This window comes from Electrona antarctica (genome assembly GCF_951216825.1).
Source record: "Electrona antarctica genome assembly, contig: scaffold_118, whole genome shotgun sequence".
Taxonomy (NCBI): domain Eukaryota; kingdom Metazoa; phylum Chordata; class Actinopteri; order Myctophiformes; family Myctophidae; genus Electrona; species Electrona antarctica.
Window position 1 is genome coordinate 124651 of NW_027638083.1, and position 27618 is coordinate 152268.

Genomic DNA, 27618 nt, shown 5'->3' on the forward strand with positions numbered 1-27618 from the left:
AGCATCATTTCTCATGTAGTTGATGATCTCCTGTTGTCAGGGCAACACAGCATCATTTCTCATGTAGTTGATGATCTCCTGTTGTCAGGGCAACACAGCATCATTTCTCATGTAGTTGATGATCTCCTGTTGTCAGGGTAACAACAGCATCATTTCTCATGTAGTTGATGATCTCCTGTTGTCAGGGCAACACAGCATCATTTCTCATGTAGTTGATGATCTCCTGTTGTCAGGGTAACAACAGCATCATTTCTCATGTAGTTGATGATCTCCTGTTGTCAGGGTAACAACAGCATCATTTCTCGTGTAGTTGATGATCTCCTGTTGTCAGGGCAACAACACAGCATCATTTCTCGTGTAGTTGATAATCTCCTGTTGTCAGGGCAACACAGCGCTTTCTTTCGAGTTCCTCGTCAGTCGTTCAACGGAGAGGGAAATGTCTCCTGTACGGTCGGGCCGGATGTCCTCACTCCTCCCAACGAACGCTCCCAAAAAAAAAACACGGCAATACAAAGAAAAGCATGTCCGTGTCTCCGCGTTGAGCAATCCAATTCCTTTTTTTTACCGTTTCCTTACCGTTCTTTTTTTTTAATGAACACAGCTTCTTTACTGTAGGAGGGATTAGCTTTTGTTTATTGGGTGTTTTCAATCAATGCAATTAGTGTAAATTAAAAAAAAGATGTAAGTACCTTATATTTCATGGTAGTGATTCTGTGTGGTTCTAATCAATCTGTGCAGGTCAGGGGTTGTATTGAGGGAACATCGCGGGGTGCTAAGATGACGTGTGCGTATGTATATTAGGTCTGATTGAGGACAACATATAGGGCAGTGGATATATATACATATATATATATATAGATAACTGCGTAGAATTCCTAAGAGGAACAACAACAAAAAAGAAAGTTTGTAGTGTGAAGGGGGTCAGAAAGGCAAAAACATCTCCCTCTCGTTATGTCCCGGTAGTGTTTCTAAATAGAACCCATTCTTGTTGGATCGTATAGTCCTGTTGCTGTAGTCGAGAGCGTCTTCAAAAAGAATAGCCTCGTTCAGCATTCTTATGTGTGGGGAGAATCCACTGGCAGTTTTCATTGTAATTCCTTTGTCACCGAACAGACAGTACAGAAACTGAGTTCGAGTTGATGATGTGGCAATGACCTCGCTCTCGCTCGCTCGCTTGCTTTCCAAAAAACACATGGTTTGTCACTATCGCCAGCCCACAGAAAAATGGAGGGTAGCTCTTGCCGAACGAAGAACTTGGAAAGGGGGTGGGGGGTTGGGGGGGAGAACAATGTAGACTTCCTTGGCCGTGATGTGTTGGGGGTTTAGTATGGAGCGAACCTGCTGTATCCCGCCCGGTATAAACTAGCCTGGAAGAGACAAGAGAGAGAGGAAACCATTATGAGAAAACGTTTATCATATCCAGGGTTGATTTCGCCCACTAATAAATACTATGACAATAAATGTTTCGTCGACTACCTTTTGTCACTGACCGAATTTCTCGGGAAAAACAAAAAACAAAACGTAGCTATGATGACTAAAGGTAAGACTCAATATGTTGACAATTTCGTGCAACAAATAAAAAACTAGACTAAAATGTTAGGAAGGGACTAGTGGACAAGAGATCCACTATAAGTAAGTGTGAAATCAGTCATTACGACGGCATCAAGGCCCGCCAAAATACATTTTAGTCGATTAAATCAACTGTAGATTTAGTCGGCTAAAATCTTATGACATTTAGTCGACTAAAACTAGACAAACACTAAAACATTCCAGGTGACTAAAAGGAAATGGAAAAAAACTATTCAAGAGACTGACTAAAACCAAAATCTAAATGTTCTGTCGAAATCAACACTGCAGTTCCTTTCAGCGGTGAAATGTCCCCTTTTTAACAGTTCTACTGCCGAGAATTGTTTGATCCAGTGTTGCGCCGCTGCGTAATACGACATCCCCGCTATTTGTTTTATGTGTCTAAATCGCATCGCATGAATAATAATAAAAAAAGTCCGCCTCTCCCGTGGAGCAGGGGGAGAGAGCTTCATGTTATGGCGACGAAACCGGAAATCAATACTTATGCTTGGCTGCTAGGGCTTCTGGGAAATTGAGCCCAATGCAAGTGGACGGGGGGCTTGTTTGGACTACAACTTGCTCTGCACTCTGGTTTCGTTTCGCATTGTCATGGCCGCTGGCTCGTCTCATCATAACAAGACGACGGACCATTTCTTACCTGATTTTCACGGAACAAACGCCTAAATACTTCAGCGTATGCTCCAAAGGTAAAGGTAATAAAACAATCCAGGCAGCGTAGGATATTTGATTAAAAGGCGGGTTCCGCGTGATGTGGCGTCAAACTGTTAATGAACTGTAGATTCAGCAAACTCATGCACACCACTCCCCCCAGCCCCCACTACTTGTATCCTAAACACTTACACTTACGTCTTGGCTGTTTTGTATTGAAGTGTTAAGCAGTTGCAGATTTCTCACCATGGCTCCCACTCCGTAGGCAGCCGCGGCTGGGCTTAGAGCGTGGTACGGGTCCGTGGTGTACACGCGCCCATAGCTGACCCCCCCCACACACACACACACACACACACACACACACACACACACACACACACACACACACACACACACACACACACACACACACACACACACACACACACACACACACACACACACACACACACACACACACACACACACACACACACACACACACACACACACCTTTATTTATGCTCGGAAATACAGTTGAGGGCAAGCCGAGGTTACAATTCACAAATACAATACAAAAACAATACATGAAACACAACATTATAAATCAGGATAAATTACAAAGGAACTTAAATGCAGAACAACCATCAGTAAAATAAATCAATTGAAGCAGGAGCAATCACGGCGAAAAATGTTCTGGAGCATTCCTTTGAACTGACGGGAGTGTTGAAGTTCATTCCACGGAGTTGGGCCATTGACAGAAAAAGCTGTCATTACACTAATTTATCGCCAATTGTGCCTTTTGACACCTATTTTCGCATGTACAGTACCTCCCCACCGATGACGCCTTATCACGCCTTCTTTTTTTACTATCAATTGATTACGGTGATCAACTGTGTCTATATGCGCTATAACAAAAAAAAAAAAACAGAAATGGAAATGGAAAATCCGCTGGGTAATGCTGTGTATGGGGACGCAGATTTTAGAACGGTAATATCTTGGATTGTTCTTTTTGGCCTAAAACAAGCTAGATTTGCGGCTGATTTCTCTAAAGTCTAAACGATACTATTTCGCTTACAAAAAAGTTTTATATCTATGCTCACAAAGGCCCCCACCTTCCTGAATAACCCGGAAGGGAAACAAGCTCCGTAGAGTGAGAACAGACTGTGTGGCATTTCTTAGGTGTGCGCATGATGCTAACACTAGATGGCGTCTCCGTTTGGAATGTGTGAGCGGAGCCTTTTTGCTCCCACAGGTTGTGGTGTTGTTGTCCTGAGGTGAACTCACCTGTCACTGTATGCGGCGGCCGCGGCGGCGGCGGTTGCCCCGGTTACGGCGGCCGGCTGCGCATAGCGATAGGCAGCTGCAGCAGCCGCGGCAGCTGGGTAGCCTCCCTGGAGATGGACACACACACACACACATTACAGAGCTGACTTAATGGCGTGACTGACAGAGTGAGCCTCGATCCCTCCGAGGGGAAAACAGACACCAGGCCTATGTCAGGCTACACAGTAAAAATATCCTCACTGTTCGTTTTAGCTCCAAATATGCTTTACAAATGTAACCAAATGGACCCCGATCATGTAGCAAAACAATGGGACACTGAGGTTTTACACTACTAGTGTGCATCCCCCAACAGAGATGTCGCTCACCGATATCTATATAATAATGACGTTAATTCATTTAACTGTATGGCGATTTATTTAACTTTTACAGGTACATTTTTACTGCGTGGGTTCATCAAATTTGCAAAAATATATATATGTTAATGACGTTTAGAAGATTTAGAACACTTTCCTGGGAGTCTTTGTGTGTGTAATGTGTGGTTTTAGATTTCAGCAGTGAGCCCAGTGTCTCTGATGTCATGGACACTGGGCTCACTTACTTCCTGGATGGACTACATGTTGTCTCAGTAAAACAGCCCTCCCCCTATCCACAAGGAGGAGCAGTGCACCCAAAGCATTATGGGAATTGTAGTCCAGGAAGGAAGTGAGCCCAGTGCCCATGACAGCAGAGACACTGGGCTCACTGCTAAAATCTAAAAATATCTAAAACCACATATTACACACGTAAAGACCCCCAGGAAAGTGTTCTAAATATTCTAAAAGTGTCCCCTTTCCCCCCTCTTCTTCCTTTCTTTCTGCTTTGATCAAATGCCTAACTAACTATCTTCCTTAAAATAGATTAATCCAAGTTAGTACGGTTATTGAAATGTGGCTAATTAAACACCAAGATGCATCGGTGGATTAACATCTTGTTACAGAGTCAGAATTGGGTGCAATGGTTACTAGAGAATCACATACTGGGATAGAAATAGCCAAGTGAAGCATTTTGAACAATGTTAAAAAAAATGTTACGGTGCAATATTATTCACATTTTTCACTTCTGTATTTAGAAGACAGACAAAAAAGAAAGGGTGAGAGAGGGAGGGGGTGGGTGGGTGGGGGGGGCGGGGGGTGATCATACACTCATACACCCACAACAAGCACCACTAGCATGTGACTGACACTCCCATCACGGTCCTTGCATTGACCCATTTGAAGACCTAAGAACCGATTCTACAAAATGTCTTCTAAATCATGACAGGTTTTCTGAAAATCCTACGTTTCTTCTACAGTATGTCAGCGGTGCTCAACCTTTTTCATGTCACGGACGGACCCCCAGAATTATCTGTATTTGGGCGCAGACACCCATCTGAAAATGTGTTTTTTCAGCGACACCTCATAGCTTGTAGCGCGGCACTATTTCTGAAGAATCATGAAAATGTAGTGCAAATCTTTGACTATATATTCTATCGGAGCCAACGTTTTTAACTCAAATCTTTGCTTCTGGGAGGGTCCCTGGAACAACATATTCAGATGGGGGTTGGCGGCCAAATACATAATAATCTTGGGGGTCCTTGACATGAAATAGTTTGTGAACCTCTGACAGAAACAGAGGTTTTTCAGAAAACTGTTAGGATTTAAAAGACATTTGTAGAATGGAGCTCAGGTCTAAATGTGTTAAGAGATTGATTGCCCTCATGCATTCCCCGGGTTATAAATGCAGAGTGTGTGACCCTATCGAGAACGCAACACCACCGAGGTTTTTGGATGGACGTGATTCGATAAGGTCATTAATAACCTAAAATAAACGTAGCCCTCCCACGGCATTCTCCTAGACACGTCTGCAAGGATTATGGAGAGGAGGGTGGTGGAGGGAGAAGGAGGAAAGAGAGAGAGAGAGAGAGAGAGAGAGAGAGAGAGAGAGAGAGAGAGAGAGAGAGAGAGAGAGAGAGAGAGAGAGAGAGAGAGAGAGAGAGAGAGAGAGAGAGAGCGAGGTGGAAAAGGCGCGATTTCAATGACTACGTTTGAGCAAGAATCGTGCAACATTGGTTGGCCGTCCAATTCATTTTGGTTACTCTTTTATGTTCTTGCTACCAGAGAGAGACTTTAGGAGAGGTTTTAAGTCGAGCACATTGATGTTGTCTGTTTAAAGCCACTGTAGTTATGGCTCCAGGTTGCCACATTTTGAATGTAGTAATGTTCAGCATCTACAGACATAAATATTTTCATGGGGGGAAAAAAAGAGAATTTTCTTGTGGAGGAAAACAAAAATAACGAGATTCACATTTGAGCAAGAGTCGTTGCAGCACTACGCTCCATTCTTAACACGGAGCCCGCCAGAAACATAGAAAGCGTAGAATAACTCTTGTCTGGCAGCCCGCCAACAGCGTACTACGTTTTCTAGGATTTATATTCTTTAATCCATGTTTTGATCGGATCGAATCGATAGCCGCCTCTCGTTAGCATAACAGTGTAAGTGGGACAGTGGCCGCGGCCATTTTGAAGATGCGCGCGCATCCACTTGCACTCTATGTGCTGCTTTCAAATGGCCTGTATCTCCAAATCGGAGATGAATGAATGTCGTTTCTGGTGAAAACAAGGTTTTTCAACGGCCGACAGCAGGCGCTGTGATACTCACGGTCGGGTTTTTTCTGCACCGAGCGACAGAACAACAACCGGTCAAGAAAGACACCACACACAGCAGTATGTCATTGTAACATCCGGTTACGGATATTTGGCTCTTCAAAATAAGGGTTGCAAGCGATAAAACCTTGGCAATGCGCGATAAATATATGAATTAATCCTGGCGGGCAGTGGGTTTTAACAACACCAGCGCCTTAGGGCACAGAAGTACAGAGCATAACCTCACCCGGGGGCTATGATCGTAAGTCCATGGTGAAACAATTTGAGAGAGAATAAATATGAGAAACCTGGGGGGGGTTCTGGTACAGTATGCATGTAGTCCATCATTACCATAATATTCTCCAACCTGAATGCGATGATGCCAGGAAATTATACTTTATAATTTTAAGGACACCACCGTGTGTGGGTTTTAATGGCATCCTGAGGGGCACAAGATTAGGATGACTATGACATGATACCCAGCCAAATTTAATCCATTAAGTCCTGCGGTCAAAATTCAAAAAATGTCTTCCAATTCATGACAGTTTTCTGAAAAACCATATGTTTCTGTATCAGTGGTGGTGCTCAAAATATTTCATGTGAAGGAACCCCAAGCTTACATGTAATTTGGCTTGTAGAGCTTGTAGATCTGCTATTTGTCAATAGCTAAAGTATAACAGAATGCTTCATACACCAAAAGGGGTTCCCGGAATTCCCCAGAATGGGTTATATTAAGAGACCTGCTTCTCTTTTAAACTAGAACTGGTGGGATAAGCAACCGCAAACACTCCCGACGTGTAGTTTAGTTAAAAAAGAAAAAAAACAAGCCAAAAAAGAAAAAAGGAAAGCCTTCCCCACAATTAAAATAAAGAGTGCAGATTTCAGTGAGTTAGTAAGAAATAGGATAAAAAATTTAATAAAAACATAAAATCAAAGCAGTTGTCATTTTTGCAACCAACTAAAACCAGAATGTGTTCCAGATCAGACCAGAAGATGATTCAAAAAGAGGGGAGTAGTAGTAGTAGTAGTAGTAAAACAATGCACACTGTGGGGTTTTGGGGGGGGGGGGGTGTTGAGATGACCCTACCTGAGGCAATCTGGGGCTAAGGACTGAGTCCTGAAAGACTAGTCTATAGAGAGAACAAGAAACAGCTGTTGTCAACACATACACACACAAGCGCACACATCGTATTGATACACACACACACGCACGTGCACACGCACGCACGCACACACACACACACACACACACACACACACACACAGACAGACACACACAGACAGACACACACACACTGCCACATGTGCTCATATAGCAGCCTTTGTTTTGGCGGTTGAGACCCATACCCTTGTCTCCCGTCATTATCATCGAGTCTTCAAACTCTTATGAGGTTCTATTTCATTTATTTTTTCACTCTCAAAAAATAAATAAAAAACAGCCTCTTTGGCCCCCTGGGCTGTGATCAATCTGTGTGATCATGGGATGTGATATTTGTGATTGGTGCAAAAGTCAAATATAATGGTGGGGGGAATGTCCAAATGTCCAAAGTTAAAAATAAAATAAAATAAATAAATATACTGCAAAATGTAATTCTTGGATCTTAAGCCCCAAACCACACCAATGGGATGAGACGCAACCATTGAATTGAACCAATCGAATCACTCGGGTCGATTTGCGTCCACATGCGGCCACCATGCGCCGACGACGACGTGCAACAACGGGACACACCACACCGGCGCCTGGACGACGCGCAACAACGGGACACACCACACCGGGACACACCACACCGGCGCCGGGACGAGCGCTAAAACAAAAACACGTGGTGGTGGTTTGGGGTTTTCAGAATCGACTAGCGCTCCCTTTCGAATGGTTCCTGCTTCAATGGCAGGAGGAGGATGATGGGGAGGGGTTCTCACGTCGCCTTGTAAAGGTGGGGCAGCTCTGTGCAGCACATGACCGTCCGGACGCACATGCAGATATAAACCCACCCCCCAAAGGGGAAACAAACAAGGGGAGGAGGAGGAGGAAGACACACACAGAGAGAGAGAGAGAGTGATGTCGACAAAGAGGTGGTGGTGGTTTTACTCACGTATAATTCTGCTGCTCCATAAAAGCCCCCATCCTGATACACCACACTGAGAGAGGGTCACACAGAAAACCAGAGGGAAGAGAGAGAGAGAGAGAGAGAGAGATAGGGAGAGGGGGAGCGATGGATAGGAAGGAACAGTCGAAAGAGGGGTGGTGGTGGTTGGTGATGTGGGGGTTGAAACAGATGGGGGTGGTGGGGTGGAGGAGGGGTGGTGGTGGTGGTGCATCGTCCCAAACCAGAGTGGATGACAAGGTGACAGCACACGAGAGCCAGAAGACAAAGCGAGAGCAAAAGGAGGAAAGAAAGAAAGAGAGTTATTACACACCCATGCAACATGCAGAGGAAGTACAATTTCCATCCATGTTCCACTATTGCAAAACAGCGATCGTTAACGGTCATTACAGAGGGCGAGAATGGTCTCCCCTGGCGGGGTCAATAAATAAAGTGCATTGCCCGGCTTTTTTTTTTAACTGAATTGAGACCATAAACTACCATGTGCCACGGGGAAATCTAGCCGGTCAACTTCAAATAGATTTATTTATCCCCATGAGGGAAATGGCCCTTCAGAAAGTGGAAGCTAGTGGATTTACTGGGCGGTTTTGAAGCCAATAGTGGAGCAAGACACGGAGATGGTATAATTCCCGCAGCACCTCATCATTTCATAATTGCTTGGCTTAATCTGCGTATAATTACGCTACGCAGTCACAATCTCAATTAGCCAATCAACGTCGGCTTTGATTTGAATGACACAGCAATCACACAAACCCCCGTTAGCCAACCAGCACAACCGCCCAGCAACAATGTCATGCACGGTGCGCACAAGCACACGCACACGCACACGCACACGCACACGCACACACACACACACACACACACACACACACACACACACACACACACACACACACACACACACACACACACACACACAATACAAGAACACAAATACATATGAATCATTTTGTGACAAATCCGAGAGCGAGGTGACTGGTGCTTATGCATAATGACGTGCAGTGTGTGTGTGTGTGTGTGTGTGTGTGTGTGCGCGTGCACGCGCTTGTGGAAATTGTGCTTTCTCTGCGTGAATCCATGGAGCAATCCTGTCAATAAAACATTCCGCAGGGAAAAGCTCTTAACCTGACTGATAAAACTGTGGTTTGGATAAGACGCTGATAATACCTCGAGTGCAAAAACAACATTTCCAGCGGTACATGAGGCGACAGTACAACCGAGGGAAAAAAATGGTTTTGAAAAATGTCTTTTTCAAAGCTGCACACCCTTCAACCGTACGAGCACTTGAGCCGTCTGCTAAATAAATAAATAAATGAACGAACGAATAAATAAATAATCCACAAAATAACCTACAACTTCTCATCTTCTCACATAATCTTTTCCACCCCTACTTGGGAAAGCTGCTGGCGCCCCCTACAGCTCTAGATAACGTTTGTTTACTATTCGCACAGATTCTGTTGTGCTTATCAACTCGAGCTCTGAGGAATGATGGAAGTGTGTTTGTGTGTGTGTGTGTGTGTGTGTGTGTGCGCGCACACACACGCATGTGCAGTGTGCACGTGTGCCGTGCGCACGTGTGCGTCAAAAAATGTTTGTCGAAAAATGTTTGTCGACTACCTTTTTTCACCGGCGAAAACTAAATGAAAACTAAGCTATGATGACTAAAACTAAGATAATATATTGACAATTTGGTCAACACATAGTAAGGGAGTAAGGGACTAGAGATCCAGTAGAAGTCATTCTACACTTCGTTGCATGCAGGTGTAAAATCAGTTATTACGACGACGTCAAGGCCCGCCAAAGTACATTTCAGTCGACTAAATCAACCGTAGATTTAGTCGACCAAAAACCTTATGATATTTAGTCGACTAAAACTAGACTGACACCAAAACATTCCAGGTGACTTAAATGTGACTAAAACTAAAATGAAAACCATTCAAGAGACTATGACTAAATGACCACTTCTCTCTCTCTCTTACCCGGGGTAAGCAGGGAGGGCCTGCTGGGGCACGGCAGCACGCACAGCGCTGTAGACGGGCCGGCCCCGCCCCCTGAGGTGGGCCCCGCGGAACGCTGCCGCTGCTGTGGTGGCGGCGGCGGCAGAGGGGTACTGGAACCCTGGTAACCCTGGAACTGGAACAGGAGGATAGGGTGGAGGGGAATGGAATGAATGAAGGAATGGAATGGAATGGAATGGAATGGAATGGAATGGAAGGAAGGAAGGAAGGAAGGAAGGAAGGAAGGAAGGAAGGAAGGAAGGAAGGATGGGAGTTGGATAAGCGGTTTGGGGGAAGAGGAAGGTGGAGGAAGGAGAGATATGAAGAGAGAGGAAGAGACAGAAGGAATAACGTAAAGGATATAGCAGACAGGATATATTAATACGATTTTTCGGCATTAACATCAACAACATAATACAGGCACATTCATATAAATTAAAGCTTGGGAGTGCCAAGTACAATTTAAATCAAGCATGTTCCAGCGAGACAGAATGAAGGACAGATCTGTGTGAGTAACAAGCAGTGGCTCCCAACAAAGGTCCTCGGGGATCAGGCAAATAATCAGATATCGGTCATAATTTCATAATCATTTCTAGCTATAGCTAGAAATGCAGACTCTGTCTGTTTGATAGAAAAACAGCAGTACCAGCAGCACTGGTTGCCCCAAGGGTACCAGCAGCACTGGTTGCCCCAAGAACCATGGTTGGGAGGACACAAAATGGAGGGAAATATAAGGAGGGTAGCCCGCAGTGTTGTTCTTGTCGACTAGTAGAACTAAGACGAAAAATGTCCGTCGACTACCTTTTTTAACTAAGGAAAAACGAAATGGAAACTGAATAAAACCTAAGCTATGATGACTAAAACTAAGACTAAATATACTGACAATTTCGTCAACAAATAAAAACTAGACTAAAATGTTAGGGAGGGACATGTAGACAAGAGATCCGTCATGTTACAATTAGTCGCATGCTGAAGATAGCCGATCTACAAGCCCACAACGCGTCGCATAGCGACGCGTTGTGGGATTGTAGATCGGCTATTTCCAGCAAGTGAAATACACTTTGTTCGACTAAATCAACTGTAGATTTAGTCGACTAAAATCTTATGATATTTAGTCGACTAAAACTAGACTATAACACAAAAATATTCCGGGTGACCAAAATGTGACTAAAAACGAAATGAAAACTATTCAAGAGACTAAAACGAAAATCTAAAATGTGCTGCTATTCCGGATGTGTTACCTGCATAGAGTTCTGGTCCGTACATGGCCTGCACCATAGGGCTCAACTTCCACCCCGCTGACAGAGAGACAGGAGGGAGGGATGGGACAGTTAGTAAAGCCTGTTACAGGGTTACAGGGAAATGGAAGACTTCCAGAACAAGTGGGATCCCAAACTATTTAAAGGGGAAAACCACCCATTTTCAACATTTTACTATGTCATTAATATACCTTAGAGCTGTTGTGTGGAAATAATAAAAAGGTCCCCCCATTCTGTGTTTCCTAGAACTGCAAGTATGAAAAAAATCATTAACATGGTGAAACACATCTTGATGACATCATCAAGATGTGTTTCACCATGTTAATGATTTTTTTCAGACCTCTAGTTCTAGGAAACACAGAATGTGGGGACTTTTTTATTATTTCCACACAACAGCTCTAAGGTATATTAATGACATAGTAAAATGTTGAAAATGAGTGGAATGCCCCTTTAAGCCCCCAAAAGAGAAATGTGAAATGTTTGCCCCCGGGGGACCCCCGAACTAGTGAAAATAGCCAAACTACAAGCTCACAACGTGGCAGTTCGCTTTTTTTTGGGAATGTTTTTTTTTTTTAAATGATATTTAAAAACCAAATATTTAAAATTTAAAAATAAGGGGACCCATAACAATGTGTCCACGAACAGTGGTTCCCAAAGTGGGGTCCGCGGGAGACCCCCAGGGGAGACCCCCAGGGAGACCCCCAGGGGAGACCCCCAGGGGTCCTTGAGGGAGTTCCAGGGGGTCCCCAGCTAAATGATAGTTATGAACCAAATGGACACTTGAGTCTGTAACTCAGAGCGTACAAGATGGAACTGCCCATTTGGTTCCATTTGTACACTCTGAGTTAAATTAACATTGATTTGTACAATATACTGTAAATGCCCTGAGTGTCCCAGAGATAGAAATGCCGTTACAATAGCTAAATAGTTACTTTATTTATAGCTAAATGCATTTCAAACTGGGGGGCCCTTGAAATGAATACGGGTGAAAGGGACTGCCAGAGCCGTACAAACGTCAATTTGGGGGTCCTTGACACGAAAAGGTTTGAGAACCAATGTACTAGTAACTAGAACATTATCCAGTACAGCTGGAAAAAAAGCCCACTTTTCCGTTAATTTATGTTGGTTACATCTCATGGCAAAACCGTTAACGTTGCCATCCGTAGTTATTGCGTCTGTTACAGGGGGAAGCTACACGGGAGAATGATACAGCAGCATGTTTGGGAGGGAGTCGGCGTCAGAAACTGGAGCGCGCCCAAAGGAATGTTTGTTTTAATAACCTACTATGAAGCACCGCAGATGGAGTTCAGACATGGGGTGGGGGTTTAGTATACTTCACACATTCCCCCCGCTTAACAAGTTAAGATAACATTTAGTCTCTCATATAAGTTATATAACACCCACCGAGTTGATTTGGAAAACGGTTCACAGAAAGTTCACTTTTAAAATAGTTCGCACATGTCACATGGCCAACATGTCGAGATAGGTTGACAATCATAAATTCCCATTATGAGGGGATGGGAGGAGGGAGATGGTTGAAGGGTAGGTGCCATGTGTGTTTTATCAAACATTATTTGAAAATAATGTTTGACACAGGGCTCTAGTGAGGAATGAGCAAAGCAAAATGTCATCAGCTACACAAACGTAGATTAAATTTAACGGTTGTTTTTTCAATGTTCTTTTTTTTAATAATGTACAAGACGGAATGGAAATATTGTGCCCCCAAGAGCTGAATCTTTGCAAATGTCTGACTATAGTCACTCTTGGGATGTTGTCACTATGAGGTGACGCAAGGCAAGCCAAAGAGGCAGGTTTCCAGCAGTATTACACAGTTTTCATTCAGGGGATGATGCTCGGTGACACTGCCAATGTCCAAAAGGCTCCAGTGAAATGTGTTCTTTATGTGACTGTTGGCTGTCTCTGCTTCTCTGCATGCATAAAGGTTTTGGATGAAAGTGCACATTTAAAGCCCGCTACAAGCCAGGACCTGGAACGGGTTGCAAGGCTCTGCAATATAAAGTTGTGACCTACTATTGAAACTAGAATAAGTCGAGATGTCTCACCGAGTTTGAGTTAACACATTTTGACCTGAGATCATATTTTAAAAATGTCTTCTTATTCCTGAAAAAGCTATGTTTCTATGTCAGTCGATTTTTCAAAAATAGCAGACCTACAAGCTCATAGCGCGGCACTCGGTGGCGCGCTATGAGCTTGTAGATCTGCTATTTTTCAATAGCTAAAGCATAACATAATGCTAACACCAAAAGGGGTTCCCGCCCAAAATGGGTTGAGACAACAAACCTGTTGGCGTCGGTTCTTAAAATCACTATCCGTTCTTAGCATGTTAGCTTCGCAAAGCTACCAAATTAGACAACAATATCTATGAACTATTAACTTGTAGCACTCGCCCTAGCCTCGACGACCTTACAGGCATATGCAAAGGCTCAACTTGTGTGATTTAGATAGCCTTTTATGTAGACATAGCTCTCTATTTTCATAGTGTATACTCATAGTTTCATTGGATAGATATTCCACTGTTAGACGGATGTTAGGTTCTTAGCTTACTTATGATTCTTGATGACAATTTATTTATGTATTACCATGTGTTGTTCTTGCTTACTGTAAATCGCTCTGGATTAAGAGCGTCTGCTAAAATGCCTAAATTGTACTCTGCCGAAGCCCACAAATAACGGAAAGCCTTTTTTTAAATGTTTTGGCACAGAGTTGAGAACCCATTCGGTAAATAATAATAATAATAATAATAATAATAATAATAATAATAATAATAGTTAAATCAACACTCGGGCATAGCGCACAGCGCAGGTTAGTGTTTTTTGGCAGGGCTAAAGTTATTGTTAAGTGCGTCAGTGTTGTTAACGCTGGTGTTTTTACCATAAGGCAGGGTGCTGAGGGCCTCTCCGTTAGGGTAGGGACTGACCATCTTCTTGTTGGTCATAACCCTGGCTGTGGCATTGTTCACCTGGGGACAGACAGGCAGACAGTCAACCACACAGACACTAAAGTAGTGCTTAAAATGGAGGAAAGGCAGCCTCAATGCAAAACTCATACACACAGTCACGTCAACAGTCATGACATGAGGCGTAACATCGACGTTCGCCCACTTTCCATAATCAAAGCCTACCATTGAACGGCTGTGATATGATATGGTGGTTGAGTGGTGGTCTATGTATAGTATCTCCATGTGTAGAAATGTATACAGTAATTTTACTGCGGTTGGATCATTAACAGAGAAATCAATGTGTGTGAAACTTCACGTTTGTACCACTACAACTCCCTCCACACTTTTGTGATTGCGTGCGTGTGTGTTTGGGAGAGAGCAAGAGTGAGACTGTTTAAGTGTGTGCCTATACACATGAGTGTGTGGGAGGGAGGGTGGGTGGGTGGTTGTTAGGGTGGGGGCGATTCTTAGTCATCATGCAATTACAAAAAAAACAAAAAACAAAATGTGAGCTACCCCAATAGAGATTTGATGATTCATTCTAATGAGACATGAAGGGCACCATGGGCGACATTTGTTGATATCCCTGCTGTAACTCAAAGGATTCGGGGGGGAGGAGAGAGAGAGAGAGAGAGAGAGAGAGAGAGATGGATGAAGCTGGAAACTTGGGTCTAGACTCTAGAGGCATGTTACAGCAGGGGGAAACTGAACCGTTGTTTTGTTCTGTGTATGGCATGCCCAGGTGGAGGTGTTGTGTGTTGGGTCGTGTGTGGGTTGTGTTGCACACACACCGCGCACGCCATGCTCAATGATATTTTAGCCGTAATAACGTTCCTCGGGCTTTTCAAATCAAAGATGGCCGCGCTAATCTCTTCTCCGAGCTTCAAAGGCTCATACGCAGGTGCCTTGATCTGCCCCCCCCCCCTATCTCCCTTTGATGGGCTTTATGGGAGGCTCTCTGGAATATTAACCCGCACTGTGTCTTAAGTGTGCTGTCGAAGCCTTGTATCTTACCTGTGTGGCAAGCTAAAGATGAATGACCTTTTGGCTAGCGGAGAGCCAGGAGAATGAGAGAGTGTGTGAGAGAGAGAGAGAGAGAGAGAGAGAGAGATAGAGAGAGAGAGAGAGAGAGAGAGAGAGAGAGATTCAGTGGAGGAGTGGGAGAAGAAGTGGAAAGAGAAGAGTTTAGGAGGGAGGGTGTGTGTTAAAGGGAGAATTTTGGTGAATAAGTGAAAGAGCAAGAATCACTCATTTTGGTGTGTGTGTGTGTGTGTGTGTGTGTGTGTGTGTGTGTGTGTGTGTGTGTGTGTGTGTGTGTGTGTGTGTGTGTGTGTGTGTGGTTTGTCATCTTGTTATTTGGCCCTCTCTGTGAGTCATGTTCTTTAATGGGCCGGGCTGGGGGGGGGGGGCCTTCATTTCTAATGGAAATGAGATTTACCTCATTCCTCCTTCATTGCAAATGAGAAGGTCACTGGATGATTCAATTACCCCTAGTCCGTCTGGATCAAAGTGGGGTCCGGGGACCCCCAGGGGTCCTTGAAGGAGTTCCAGGGGGTCCCCAGCTAAATGGTAGTTTGGAACCAAATGGACCCTTATGGGTCTGTAACTCAGAGAGTGTACAAATGGAACCAAACGGACCCTTATGGGTCTGTAACTCAGAGAGTGTACAAATGGAACCATTTGTACACTCTGAGTTAAATTAACATTGATTTAACTAGATAAATTGGGGGTCCCAGAGATAGAAATGCCATTAAATGTGGGCATGTAGATTAATATGCATGTCAAACTGGGGGTCCTTGACATGAAAAAGTTTGGGAACTGTCCAGTCCGGGTGTCCCACTGTCTCCCCACGGGTGTCTTGAGCGAAGACCTCTTGAAATTATCAAAAGTAAGTTCTAACTAACGCCAATTATGTTTTCAATATCGCGGCGGGACTCGTTCATCCGTTCATCTTTGGTCTGAAAAGCCAGTGTTAATAAATAACACATTTACAAATGTGCTTTTATTTTCTTCCTAGTGCATTCATTTTGTGTGTGCATGTGTCATGAAGAATGATTGCAATTGGATGTTTCCGAGAGGCAGGCATGCAAATCAAACAGACACCCATGTAGGCAAATATCTAAAAAGAAAGGGGAAAAAAAGAATAAAACATTGCATTTTCCCCCATTCAACCTTTGATTCCCATCCCAAATCCAAAGCTTGACCGTGGACAAAATGAAATCAAACTCCCATATGAAACCAAACTTGTGGGGTTTACGTACCTAATAATACTAATTTAAAAAGAAATCTCCACAAATAAAAACCAAAAGGAAAGGGAGAGAAAGTGGGTGCTAAAAAAACAAACATTTGTTTCGTAAAAATGAATAATCGTTCAACACAGAAATTACACTCAGCCAAATGGGCGCATCACATGACCAAGAGTGAGAGTAAAGAAAATAAAATAAAAAGAAGAAAATTAAATAAAAGTTCAGCCAATCAGCAAGCGTCGGATGCAGTATAGAGACCAATCAAAAACAACCGCAGCACACTCCCATTATCAAACACATGAAGAGACAGACAGTTCAGATGCAGGTGAGGAACAGACAGACAGAGCCAGTCCACATACACACATACAAAGAAATGGAGTGAAGAGTGAGAGAGGGAGAAAGTTTGTCTACACACCAAAGAAACAATGCCAACGAAAAGTTAATTATTCACAAAATAAAACAAAAAAACAAATCAACCAACCAATCATAAGAAATAATACCAAGGGTGTGTCATTCATATAAAGCAATTAGATTTGGTGACCATTCTCCTTTAAAAAATAAGTATTTCATGTGGAGGGAGAGGGTTGGGAGACAAGAGCACCAAAGAAAGGATGACATTAAAGACATATAGAGAAAAGAGAAAAGAGAAAACATCCCGCCCCAAAAAAATAAAATAAATAAATAAAGAATAGTAAAGAAATGAAATAAACACAAAGACACTCTGCCAGGCATTAGAACTGTGTGTCACAAACAATCCACAACCAAGACTAGTACACAACTACTACTACTACTGCCATCTACTGGTACTAGAAACTACTGCAGATACTAAAACACAAACAATCCATGACGGGGAAAAAACGACAAATAAAAGACATGGAATAAGATCACAAAAGAAAGAGAGAGAGAGAGAGAGAGAGAGAGAGAGAGACCCAAAAGAAGATCAATGTAAACCCCATATCGTATCGGTTTAGAGATGCATATGGTTCACACAGCTATGGCATTTCTGAGCCCATTTGGAACGGCCTAAAAGTGATATTTTGCCAATATAATAGTCATAGTGTTCCATAAAGAAACTCATAAATTAGTAAAGGCGAGGTATATAATGATGTAATGTGCACTACTCGCTAAGCTATCTGTTCTAGATCTCAATGTGTGTAGTTTGGACACACTCTAGAGCAGTGGTTTTTAATTATTATAGATTGATAGATTTTCACGAATTAAAAAAATTATAATTTATATTTTTTTCCAGTAATTTCATGAAGAACTCAAAGAAAAATCTAAGAAATTCCATCTAGAAATTCCATAGAATAAAGAAGTTAAATGAGATGTTTTAAGAAGAAGTGAAAATAGCCGATCCACAAGCTCACAATGTGGCGTCTTGCGCCGTGTTGTGAGCTTGTAGATCTGCTATTTTCACTAGTTTGGGTCACGGGCTAAAAAAGGTTTGGGAACCACTGCTCTTGCTATCCCATAAGTAAGGGACCCATAATGTAAGCGTGGCTGATTCCGGCTTATAGCCGATCGTTAAAAAAAAGCCATTTAGCTCACAAGCCTGGACTGGAACTCACCCCCTTCCTGCCTGCGTCCGTCCGAGCCCCCGCTCAGCTCTCATTATAAACATTAGCTCACAGGCCCGGACACATTCCCCCCATCCCCCGCTTCAAGCCCACTTAGACTAACATTCTTTTTTTTTTTTTACTGTAGCCGGTTGGCCTCAACGTTTCGCCCAACCCAATCCACACGGCATGCTGAATGTAAACAGCTCCACGACGACAGAGGAACTCTTAAAAGATCAGAGAAGCGTGATTTTTTTTTTTTTTTTTTTGCCCCTGCTTGCAGCCTATAATTGAGAGTTCCGGGCATTCAAGTCAAAGCAAAAACAAAAAAAACGGGCAAGGCATTGAACAACTCAGCGGCCAGCCAGATACACACCCCCCGAAAAGCTCAATATCATTCCTTTTGCTGATTATTGTTATCAATTAGGGGGAAATAAAATGCTCATATTATTGACTTCCGAATGGGAGAATCAAACCAAGAGGGATTGCAGACAGCCGTGTCATGGCAGACGAGGGTGATTTTGTTCATTCCCAGTGAGGTGTTAATGAGATGGAAGGAGGAGGAGGGGGGGGGAGAGGGGTAGGGGCATGTGGGGGGGGGGGGATTATTATTACTAAAAGACGATGCTTTGTCCATCCGTGTGTCTGTGCTATGCCACAATGTACAGTACAAGATATCATTAGCTCATGTATACAGTAGCAAAACAATTTGCACCTACAGACGTGTTGTTACTTGTTAAGGATGTTAATTTACATGTAAATGATAACGTCAATGGACAAAACAAATCTAAAATCTCTACCGTGTTACAATTATGAATATATATATATATATATATATATATATATATATATATATATATATATATATATATATATATATCTCTTTGTATTGTGCCTTAGAAGGATCCCTGGCTAATGAGACAAATATGTCTTAAAACATATACTTGCCCTCTATTACAAAAAAATAAAAACACCTTAAATATTGTATTTCTTTCATAAATAGAGAATGTTTCACTCAATAGGGATGGCTCCTGTCGCAAGTTGATGATGTCATATGTTCATGTGTGGTCCAGCCCTATGGAATTATGGAATGCACGTGCTAATAAAAAACAACTTAATACTTCCTAAAGTCAACATAAAGTCAAAGTAATACTTATATGTGAACTTCCATAATTCCATAGGGCTGGACCACACATGAACATATGACATCATCAACTTGAACAGGAGCAGTCCCTATTGAGTGAAAGATTCTCTATGTGTGACCAGATTTGACTGAGAGCCTGCCATCGCGCAAATTCCAGCTTTTCACCAGAGAAAAACATTATTTTTTTTCCAAAATGAGTTAATAGCACAGGCACTTACATGAGCATGTCTGAAATAAGTGTCAGAGCTGAAATCGACATGTAAATATGAAATAAATGCTTAAACATGTAGCTAGGTGTAATGTTAGAGACCACAGAAGTAAACCTTTCAAGCCAGTTTTCTGCAAGACATTACTCAATAAGCCATATCTCCAAAACTGGTGGGTCAAAGTGAACAACCAATATGTCAATTTGAAGCTATGATTCCCTGCTTTCATATGACATGAAAAAACAAAAATTCAAAAAAATCCAATGGCAGTCCCTCAGTCAAATGTGGTCAGATTTATGAAAGAAAAATACAATATTTAAGTATTTTTATTTTATCTTTTTTAGGAATAGAGGGCAAGTATAATGTTTTAAGGCATATTTGTGGCATTAGCCAGAGATCCTTTTAGAAGCCCATTGCAAGGGGGTGGGGGTGTGGGTGGAGGAGGTGGTGGTGGGTTCAATTCAGTGATTGATATCGTTTTGTGCAGTACACAACTTACCGTTGCCGTGGGAACAGCGAGTGGTTTACCGTGGAGACTGACAACAACACACAGAAGTCGTCAGGGAAACAGAAAACAAAAATATATATATATAATAAATAAAAGGAACAAATAAATAACCCCACAAATTAAAGTAAGGTCAAACCCACCCACCAACCAACGTTAAATAAGATATGATGACAGCAGCAGTCTTAACAGTTTCAGAATAGGAGAGCGAAAGGCAAAGGAAATGGGAGTGCACATTTTGTTGTTTTAATGCTAGACAGAGCTTTATTACATTTTAACTCAAATCTTTGCTTCTGGGGGGGGGGGGGGGTCCCCTGGAACAACATATTTTCTAATGGGGGGCGGAGGCATATTACATATAATTTTGGGGGTCCTTGACATAAAATATTGAGCACCACTGATATAAAAACATTATATTTTAGTCATGATTTAGAACACAGTTTTAAAATTTCGATGTCAGGCCTAAATGGGTTGAAAAAATATTAATAATGCAACTAACATTTATATGGCAAGAGTGGGAGTCAGACACCCACCACGTCACCAGCCATAACTGGAGAATATTTAGTTTGGGTTTGTTTTTTTCCTACGTTGCCTGTCTGGAAATAGGTTTACGTCCTCACTCAGCCTGGCCGGTCTGAGTGCTTTGGTTAATTCTGGGCGGGAACCCCTTTTGGTGTTTTAAGCATTATGTTATGCTTTAGCTATTGAAAGAATAGCAGATCTACAAGCTCATAGCGCGGCACCGAGTGCCGTGCTACGAGCGTTTTTAACAACATATTTTCAGATGGGGGTCGGCGGCCAATTACATATAATCTTGGGGGTCCTTGACATGAAAATGTTTGAGAACGACTGACATAGAAACATGCGTGTTCTTCAGAAAACTGTTAGGATTTAGAAGACATTTTGTAGAATCGTCCTCAGGTGTAAATGGGTTAAAATGGAGCCAAGACAAGATTCTTAGGTGGTGAAGTTACGCCACAAGAGAACAGTGTTTATCTTAAGGGTCGTGGGCTGGAAAACACGTCACTTCCCACGGGTTTCACACAAAGTCACCACAAAAGGAACATACTGTTAACTTGAAGAAAAAAGATAAATCATACTGGTAACTTGAAAAAAATAAAATCATACTCTTAACTTGAAAAATAAAATCATACTGTTATATAAATAAATACAAATAAAATAAATAAACACAACAAAAAGACCAGAGAGGCAGATAAGAAACAAAAGTGAAGAGGGCGATTAAAGATAGGAAATATAGGTGGGTTTAGGGTGACATGAAAATGACAAACTTACAATGATAACGAAACAGTGCAGGGTCACAGGACAAAACACACAGGGCAAGAAGTGTGAGAAGAAGAATAAGGAGGAGGTTTTAAGGCGTGGAGGACCAAGAGTGGTGAAAAGAAAAGACAAACTTGACTGGCATGAAGAAGAGTATCATGGAGGGACAGGGGAGGACAAAACAGACAGCCAGAAGTCTTCTGGGAGGAAAGAAAAGACAAGAGGGTTGGAAAAAGGGCAAAGTACGAAACCCTTTACCCTTTACCGCCAACCGCTCACACTGAGACAGACATTGTGTGCAACGGACTGCACGCACACACACACACACACACACACACACACACACACACACCCGCCACACTCAAGACTGACAGCGTTTTTTCATTCACGGATCAACCTTTTTTACTGTAGCAAAACGTCATGCAAGCTACAAGGAACCGGCGACTCCCAGCTCCAGATCCAAAGCTAGGGTCCAGTACAGTACCATGCTGTACAGTACTGTACAAAGCTAGGGTCCAGTACATGACAATACAGCCCAAGATTAAAGACAAGTCATCCTCCACAGGACCGGGGACACACATGGTAGCAAACAAGCCTTCACCTCAGCACATCTAAAAAAAAACATTAAAATGGACAGAATCTAAAATTCTCGTCAATTTCAAACATGCGCTCAACTCAAATTGCAAGATGACATGCTTTTTGCTGTGTGAAAATGATAGATGCATAAAGAGCCCAAGCCAGGCCAACGCTGATGAAGGCTGAGATGAAGGCTCCTTTTGAAGGCTGGGGGGGAAGAGAGACTGACTATAGTGACAGTGGGGTGACAACGTCCACAGTCAAACATGCAGGTGAAACTGGTGGGGGGGGGGTGAAGGCCTATTCATAGTCTGGATTTTCAGTGATGAGGTGACCACCACTCCGGTGGTGAGGCGACCACCGCTCCGGTGGTGAGGCGACCACCGCTCCGGTGGTGAGGCGACCACCGCTCCGGTGGTGAGGCGACCACCGCTCCGGTGGTGAGGCGACCACCGCTCCGGTGGTGAGGCGACCACCGCTCCGGTGGTGAGGCGACCACCGCTCCGGTGGTGAGGCGACCACCGCTCCGGTGGTGAGGTGACCACCGCTCCGGTGGTGAGGTGACCACCGCTCCGGTGGTGAGGTGACCACCGCTCCGGTGGTGAGTTGACCACCGCTCCGGTGGTGAGGTGACCACCGGAGCTGTAATAACGTGGAGCGGTGGTGAGTAAAAACAGAGAGAAGGGCTGCAGGGGAGAGCGGTGGTTTGCTCTTCACCACGGCTCTGTGACGTCATGTTGTAGTTGTGGTGGTCACCTCACCACCGATAAATCTGACTATGAATAACGCTTGAATTGTTGCCGAGAGACTTCCTCAAGTCATGACTCGACTTCAGTCTCGCCCCTTCAGCCCAAATTCCAAATACCCCAAATCTCACTCACACTCGGTCACTCCAGCTTGACGCGGTGAAATTGGTGACCTATAAAAAGACCTCCAATGTACGTTGTGTGAAACTCCACAAGATGGTCAGATAATTCGGTAAAGGCTCATTCATAGTCTGGATTTTCGGTGGTGAGGTGACCACCGGAGCTGAAATAACGTTGAGCGGTGGTGAGTAAAAACAGAGAGAATGGCTGGGGGAGAGCGGTGGTTTGCTCTTCACCGCGGCTCCGTGACGTCATGTTGTAGTTCGGTGGTCACCTCACCACCGAAAATCCAGACTATGAATGAGCCTTAAGGGTCACCAATTTCACCGGAAACACCGCCATGCTGGAGTGAGCGAGTTGCCGAGACTTTGGGGGGGGTATCGGAATTTGGCTTTCGTGTCCCGCGTGCACATCCATCCATGCAAGTGGTGGGAAACACACTTCATGACAAGGTCTTTTCCCCCTCTGAACAGCACCCCCACCCCCAGCAGATGAGACTAATTGCATGCAGAGTTGTGCTTGCTGTGCCGTGCCGTGCTGGCAGCAGGCACTCACTCGCCCACGACTTGTGCAGTGCTTACATTTATTTTCGAAAAAGGTCTGACTAAAACTCTGCGCTGCGGAGGAGCCATCATCACTTCCCATAACACTCCAAACACAAACGCACAACGCCGACCACAAACACAGAGTTACAGAGCCCAGGTAAGGGGGGGGGGGGGGTTAGTTAGATGGAGAGAAGCCTGCAAGCCTGACAATATTATTTCTAAAAGGGATGAAAGATGAGACTAATAATGCAAAGACACGCAAAATGAAAGTGGAAGGCTTTTTTCTATCATCAAATATTGAAGTATCCCGCAGTCCCAAGAGGTCAATGACAGACGAAATGTCGGATAAATCATTGTTTCTACCACGGCTGACGTCAGGACACATAAAACAGAGAGAGAGAGAGACGATGGGGTAGATGCATGGGTGTGTGTGTGCGTGCGTGCGTGAGCACAGACTCAAGATACACACCAGAGATCAATCATCATCATATCTATATATAGGCCTACAGGACTCTATATATGGAAGCGTTGGAGATGATGAGATGATGACGTCACACAGACAGCAGGAAGAGACAACATAGTGAATTTGAGTTGGGCCAACTTACATGGAAACATTGGGAGCGCACAGGAAACTGACTTCTTCAAAGCGCAGAGTTTTACTCCAGACAAAAAGAAGTACAATGGAACTTTAAAAAACAATTATTTTTTTTGTTTTTCTCGGCGCTATACTGCTAACAGGCTACACATCCATGCATACTTGAGGTTAGTGAAACTATAGGAGAAGAAACCTGACGACCAAAAAGGCCCCAATAGCATGCGCCGCTACGCAAAACAATAGTCAGCCAAGAATTAGGAATAACACTCAAGTTAAGTAGTCGGCCACTGTAGGACTAATTTAAAAAAGTTCCTTTTTTAAAAACAAATAGTTAATACAAACAACAACTACAGTATGCAACCATGGCATTGCTGTAGAACTGTAACAAGGACAGCCAGGAGGTGCAACAGACTTCATGCTAGGTTTTTAAGAACAACATTACCATCACCCACAAATAAATACAAATAAAATAAATTTGAACAATAGACATGCCATACAAAAAAAGCAATTTGTCTGCCAACAGGACCGTAAGGTATCTTAAGTAATCTACTAGAATTCCAACCATGCATCGCTATTTCAACTAAACCTCATGCCAGTGGAGAGCAAAATGAAATAAAATAAAGAGAACGTTCACACTCGGTACTAGTAAAACAAGACGTACAGAAGGCCTATATTTCAGAGTTTCTGAATTATAAACACAGGGATCGTTTTCGTTCTCGCTTTTGTCTCCCGACACCCATAGTTCAACAAACTCTGAAATGATACGACCCGGAGGAGGGTAAAAGATAATGGTACGACCCGGAGGAGGGTAAAAGCCAGAGCTTAGGACAACAGCAACATCTACCAGAGAAAGAGGGGACAATACATCGCCAGGTAGCCTTGCCTCAAACAGGAAAGAAAGACGTTTCCAGGCACTGCCGTCCTACCCCTCCATTAAAACAACGTCAAGCATAAACACATACAACTCCATCAGCCCTTTGTTTTGGTTCTCGACCGGCTCATGCACTGATACGCACGCACGCACACAGAGGCCCCCTTTTCCACCGGCGGGGAACCGGCTCAGTTCAGAACCAGTTTTTAGTCCATGAGCCAGAGCCTGGAACGTTAATTATGAATTGAGTGGGCAAAACTATACCTATATTAAATTGTTTATAGGATCAATAAGTACATTAATATATGATAACCCTTCCACAGTAGTAGCTTTTTCACATTTTCTATTTTTTTGCATATTTACTATATATAATGCCTAATTTGCAATTTGCAAGAAAATGTGAATTACAATAAATCATTGTCTTCGTGCAAGTAATCAACTGGGGAAGTTTCATAGTGATAACTATCAGATAGTTATCACTATGAAACTTCCCCAGCTCTGGCTCATGGACTAAGAACCAAAAAGAACTGCACCGGTTTCCAACCGGTGGAAAAGGGGTCACAGAGAGAGAGAGAGAGAGAGAGAGAGAGAGAGAGAGAGACAGAGAGACAGAGAGACAGAGAGAGAGAGAGACAGAGAGACAGAGAGACAGAGACAGAGACAGAGACAGAGACAGAGACAGAGACAGAGACAGAGACAGAGACAGAGACAGAGACAGAGAGAGAGAGAGAGACAGAGAGACAGAGAGACAGAGAGATAGAGAGATGTTGGACCTGGCAGATCACAGCCACAGGCCCCCCACCATGCAGATATTAACGCATGACGTGGCCTAATAATAATAATGACACCATTAGGACTTGAGTACAACGGTACATGCAGCAGTGAAACAAACAGACAAAAACAAATGCCCACTTTATTATTGTAAAAAAAATAAAAAAAATAAAAGGGGTAACTGATGTCATGTCATGCAAGAACAACTTAAGTTTGTAGACAAACAGAAAACGTCAGAGGTTAAATATAGCGGTAGATTTTGTGTGGGCGAGGCGAGGGTGGCGGGGGGGGGGGGGGGGGTGGAGGGGTTGTTGATTTAATAAAGATGCATAACTGATGCGGGTTAGATTGAGCCCCCATTTAGCTTGCTGATTGGCTGAAGATGCATTCAGCTTGCTGATTGGCTGAAGATGGAGGTGGTGGCGTGAGGGGAGGGAGGTTATGGTGTACCACTGGATGCAAGTGGCTGTCATCCATCCATTCGCTAGCACACACACACACACACACACACACACACACACACACACACACACGCACACACACACGCACACACACACACACACACACACACACACACACACACACACACCCACCCAAGGGAGCCCAAAGCCAGCCTCAGCTCTCATGCAGGGACTGACCTATAAGCATGCTCACTGAACACGTGAACACACACACACACACACACACACACACACACACACACACACACACGTGCCCGCGCGCTCGCTCACACACGCACGCACGCACGTCACCAGGACATCAACATACAACAGCAAACCCATGCAGACCTGGGTGTCTCAAGCTGCCTTGGCTATAGAAATCACAAGACAGGAAGACAACCTCCTCCTCCGGAAAAAAAAACACACACACACAAAAAAACACATGCATTTCCTTCAAGGCTGCGTAAAACATGCTTTAGTAAAATACATTTAAAAAGCAATGAAACATTATTATTATCTTTTTTTTACACAAGCTAGGGAGTTTCTCTGATGAGAAAGCGGAGACTTAAAGCAGAACATGCGTTGTGTGCCGTGTTGATTGACACGTGGACAAGAGATCCAGTAGGAGTCATTTTACATGTGGTTGCATGCTGAAAATAGCAGATTCACAAACTCACAAATAGACGATCTACAAGCTTGTAGATCGGCTATTTTCAGCAAGTGTAAAATCAGCCATTACGACGGCATCAAGGCCCGCCAAAATACATTTCGGTCGACCAAATCAACTGCAGATTTAGTCGACTAAAATCTTATGACGTTTAGTCGACTGAAACTAGACGAACACCAGAACATTCCGGGTGACAACAAAAATGTGACTAAAACTAAATGAAAACTATTCAAGAGACTATGAACTAAAACAAAAAATGTAAACGTGCTGCCAACATCGACAGTGCGTCGGGTGTTGCTGTGACAGCCAATCGGCAGCATGCTGCAGCAGGAGTCATACGCTGCTTTGTCACAACCAAGTACAGTATAGTGTCATATCTATGGAGGAGATGTAAAATAAATAGAACTGAATCGAACCATGCACTCCCCCCTTTGTCCACCATGTTTGGTTTTCTGCATGCCCTCCAGAACCGTCGAAATGACACAAACATCGTTTTTTCAACTGGTTTTGGAAAAAGAACAAAGACATCAGTATGGCTACAAGTAACAGCGCAAAGAACAAAACAAAGAAAATGATTTTTTTTTAAAAAGGTGATGATGAATAAGAGGAATATAACTGGATGCAAATTTTATTTCCTTTTTTAAATAATCCCCAGCATGCCTTGCGTTGTGTGATTTGCATACCCAAACCTCTCCCACCACAAAAATAAGGATAAGGGTCCAAAACAAAACAAGGCAAAAAAAAGAAAAACAACCCCCAAACAAAGAATAAATAAAAGTATATACCGCAAAAACAGACCAGGGAGGGGAATATATACCAGTGCGGGGGTGGCATCAATCAGAGCATGTCAGTGAGTGAAGGAGGATGGGGG

The 27618-nt window shown here is 43.4% G+C and overlaps 1 protein-coding gene across 1 annotated transcript in view; it reads right to left on the bottom strand.

The window, feature by feature from the left end:
- Nucleotides 1-252: 252 nt before the first annotated feature.
- Nucleotides 253-27618, bottom strand: part of LOC306918404 (RNA binding protein fox-1 homolog 2-like) — a 30623-nt gene continuing 3257 nt past the window's right edge. The window contains exons 2-10 of the mRNA XM_079531308.1: nucleotides 24161-24225; nucleotides 20130-20166; nucleotides 14412-14499; nucleotides 11502-11558; nucleotides 10243-10396; nucleotides 8252-8297; nucleotides 3502-3608; nucleotides 2428-2557; nucleotides 253-1367 (exon numbers count right to left, since the gene is read on the bottom strand). Of these exons, the coding sequence (XP_079387434.1) occupies nucleotides 1323-1367; nucleotides 2428-2557; nucleotides 3502-3608; nucleotides 8252-8297; nucleotides 10243-10396; nucleotides 11502-11558; nucleotides 14412-14499; nucleotides 20130-20166; nucleotides 24161-24225 (729 nt within the window). The 3' untranslated portion in view covers nucleotides 253-1322. The remainder of the gene's footprint in view (nucleotides 1368-2427; nucleotides 2558-3501; nucleotides 3609-8251; nucleotides 8298-10242; nucleotides 10397-11501; nucleotides 11559-14411; nucleotides 14500-20129; nucleotides 20167-24160; nucleotides 24226-27618) is intronic.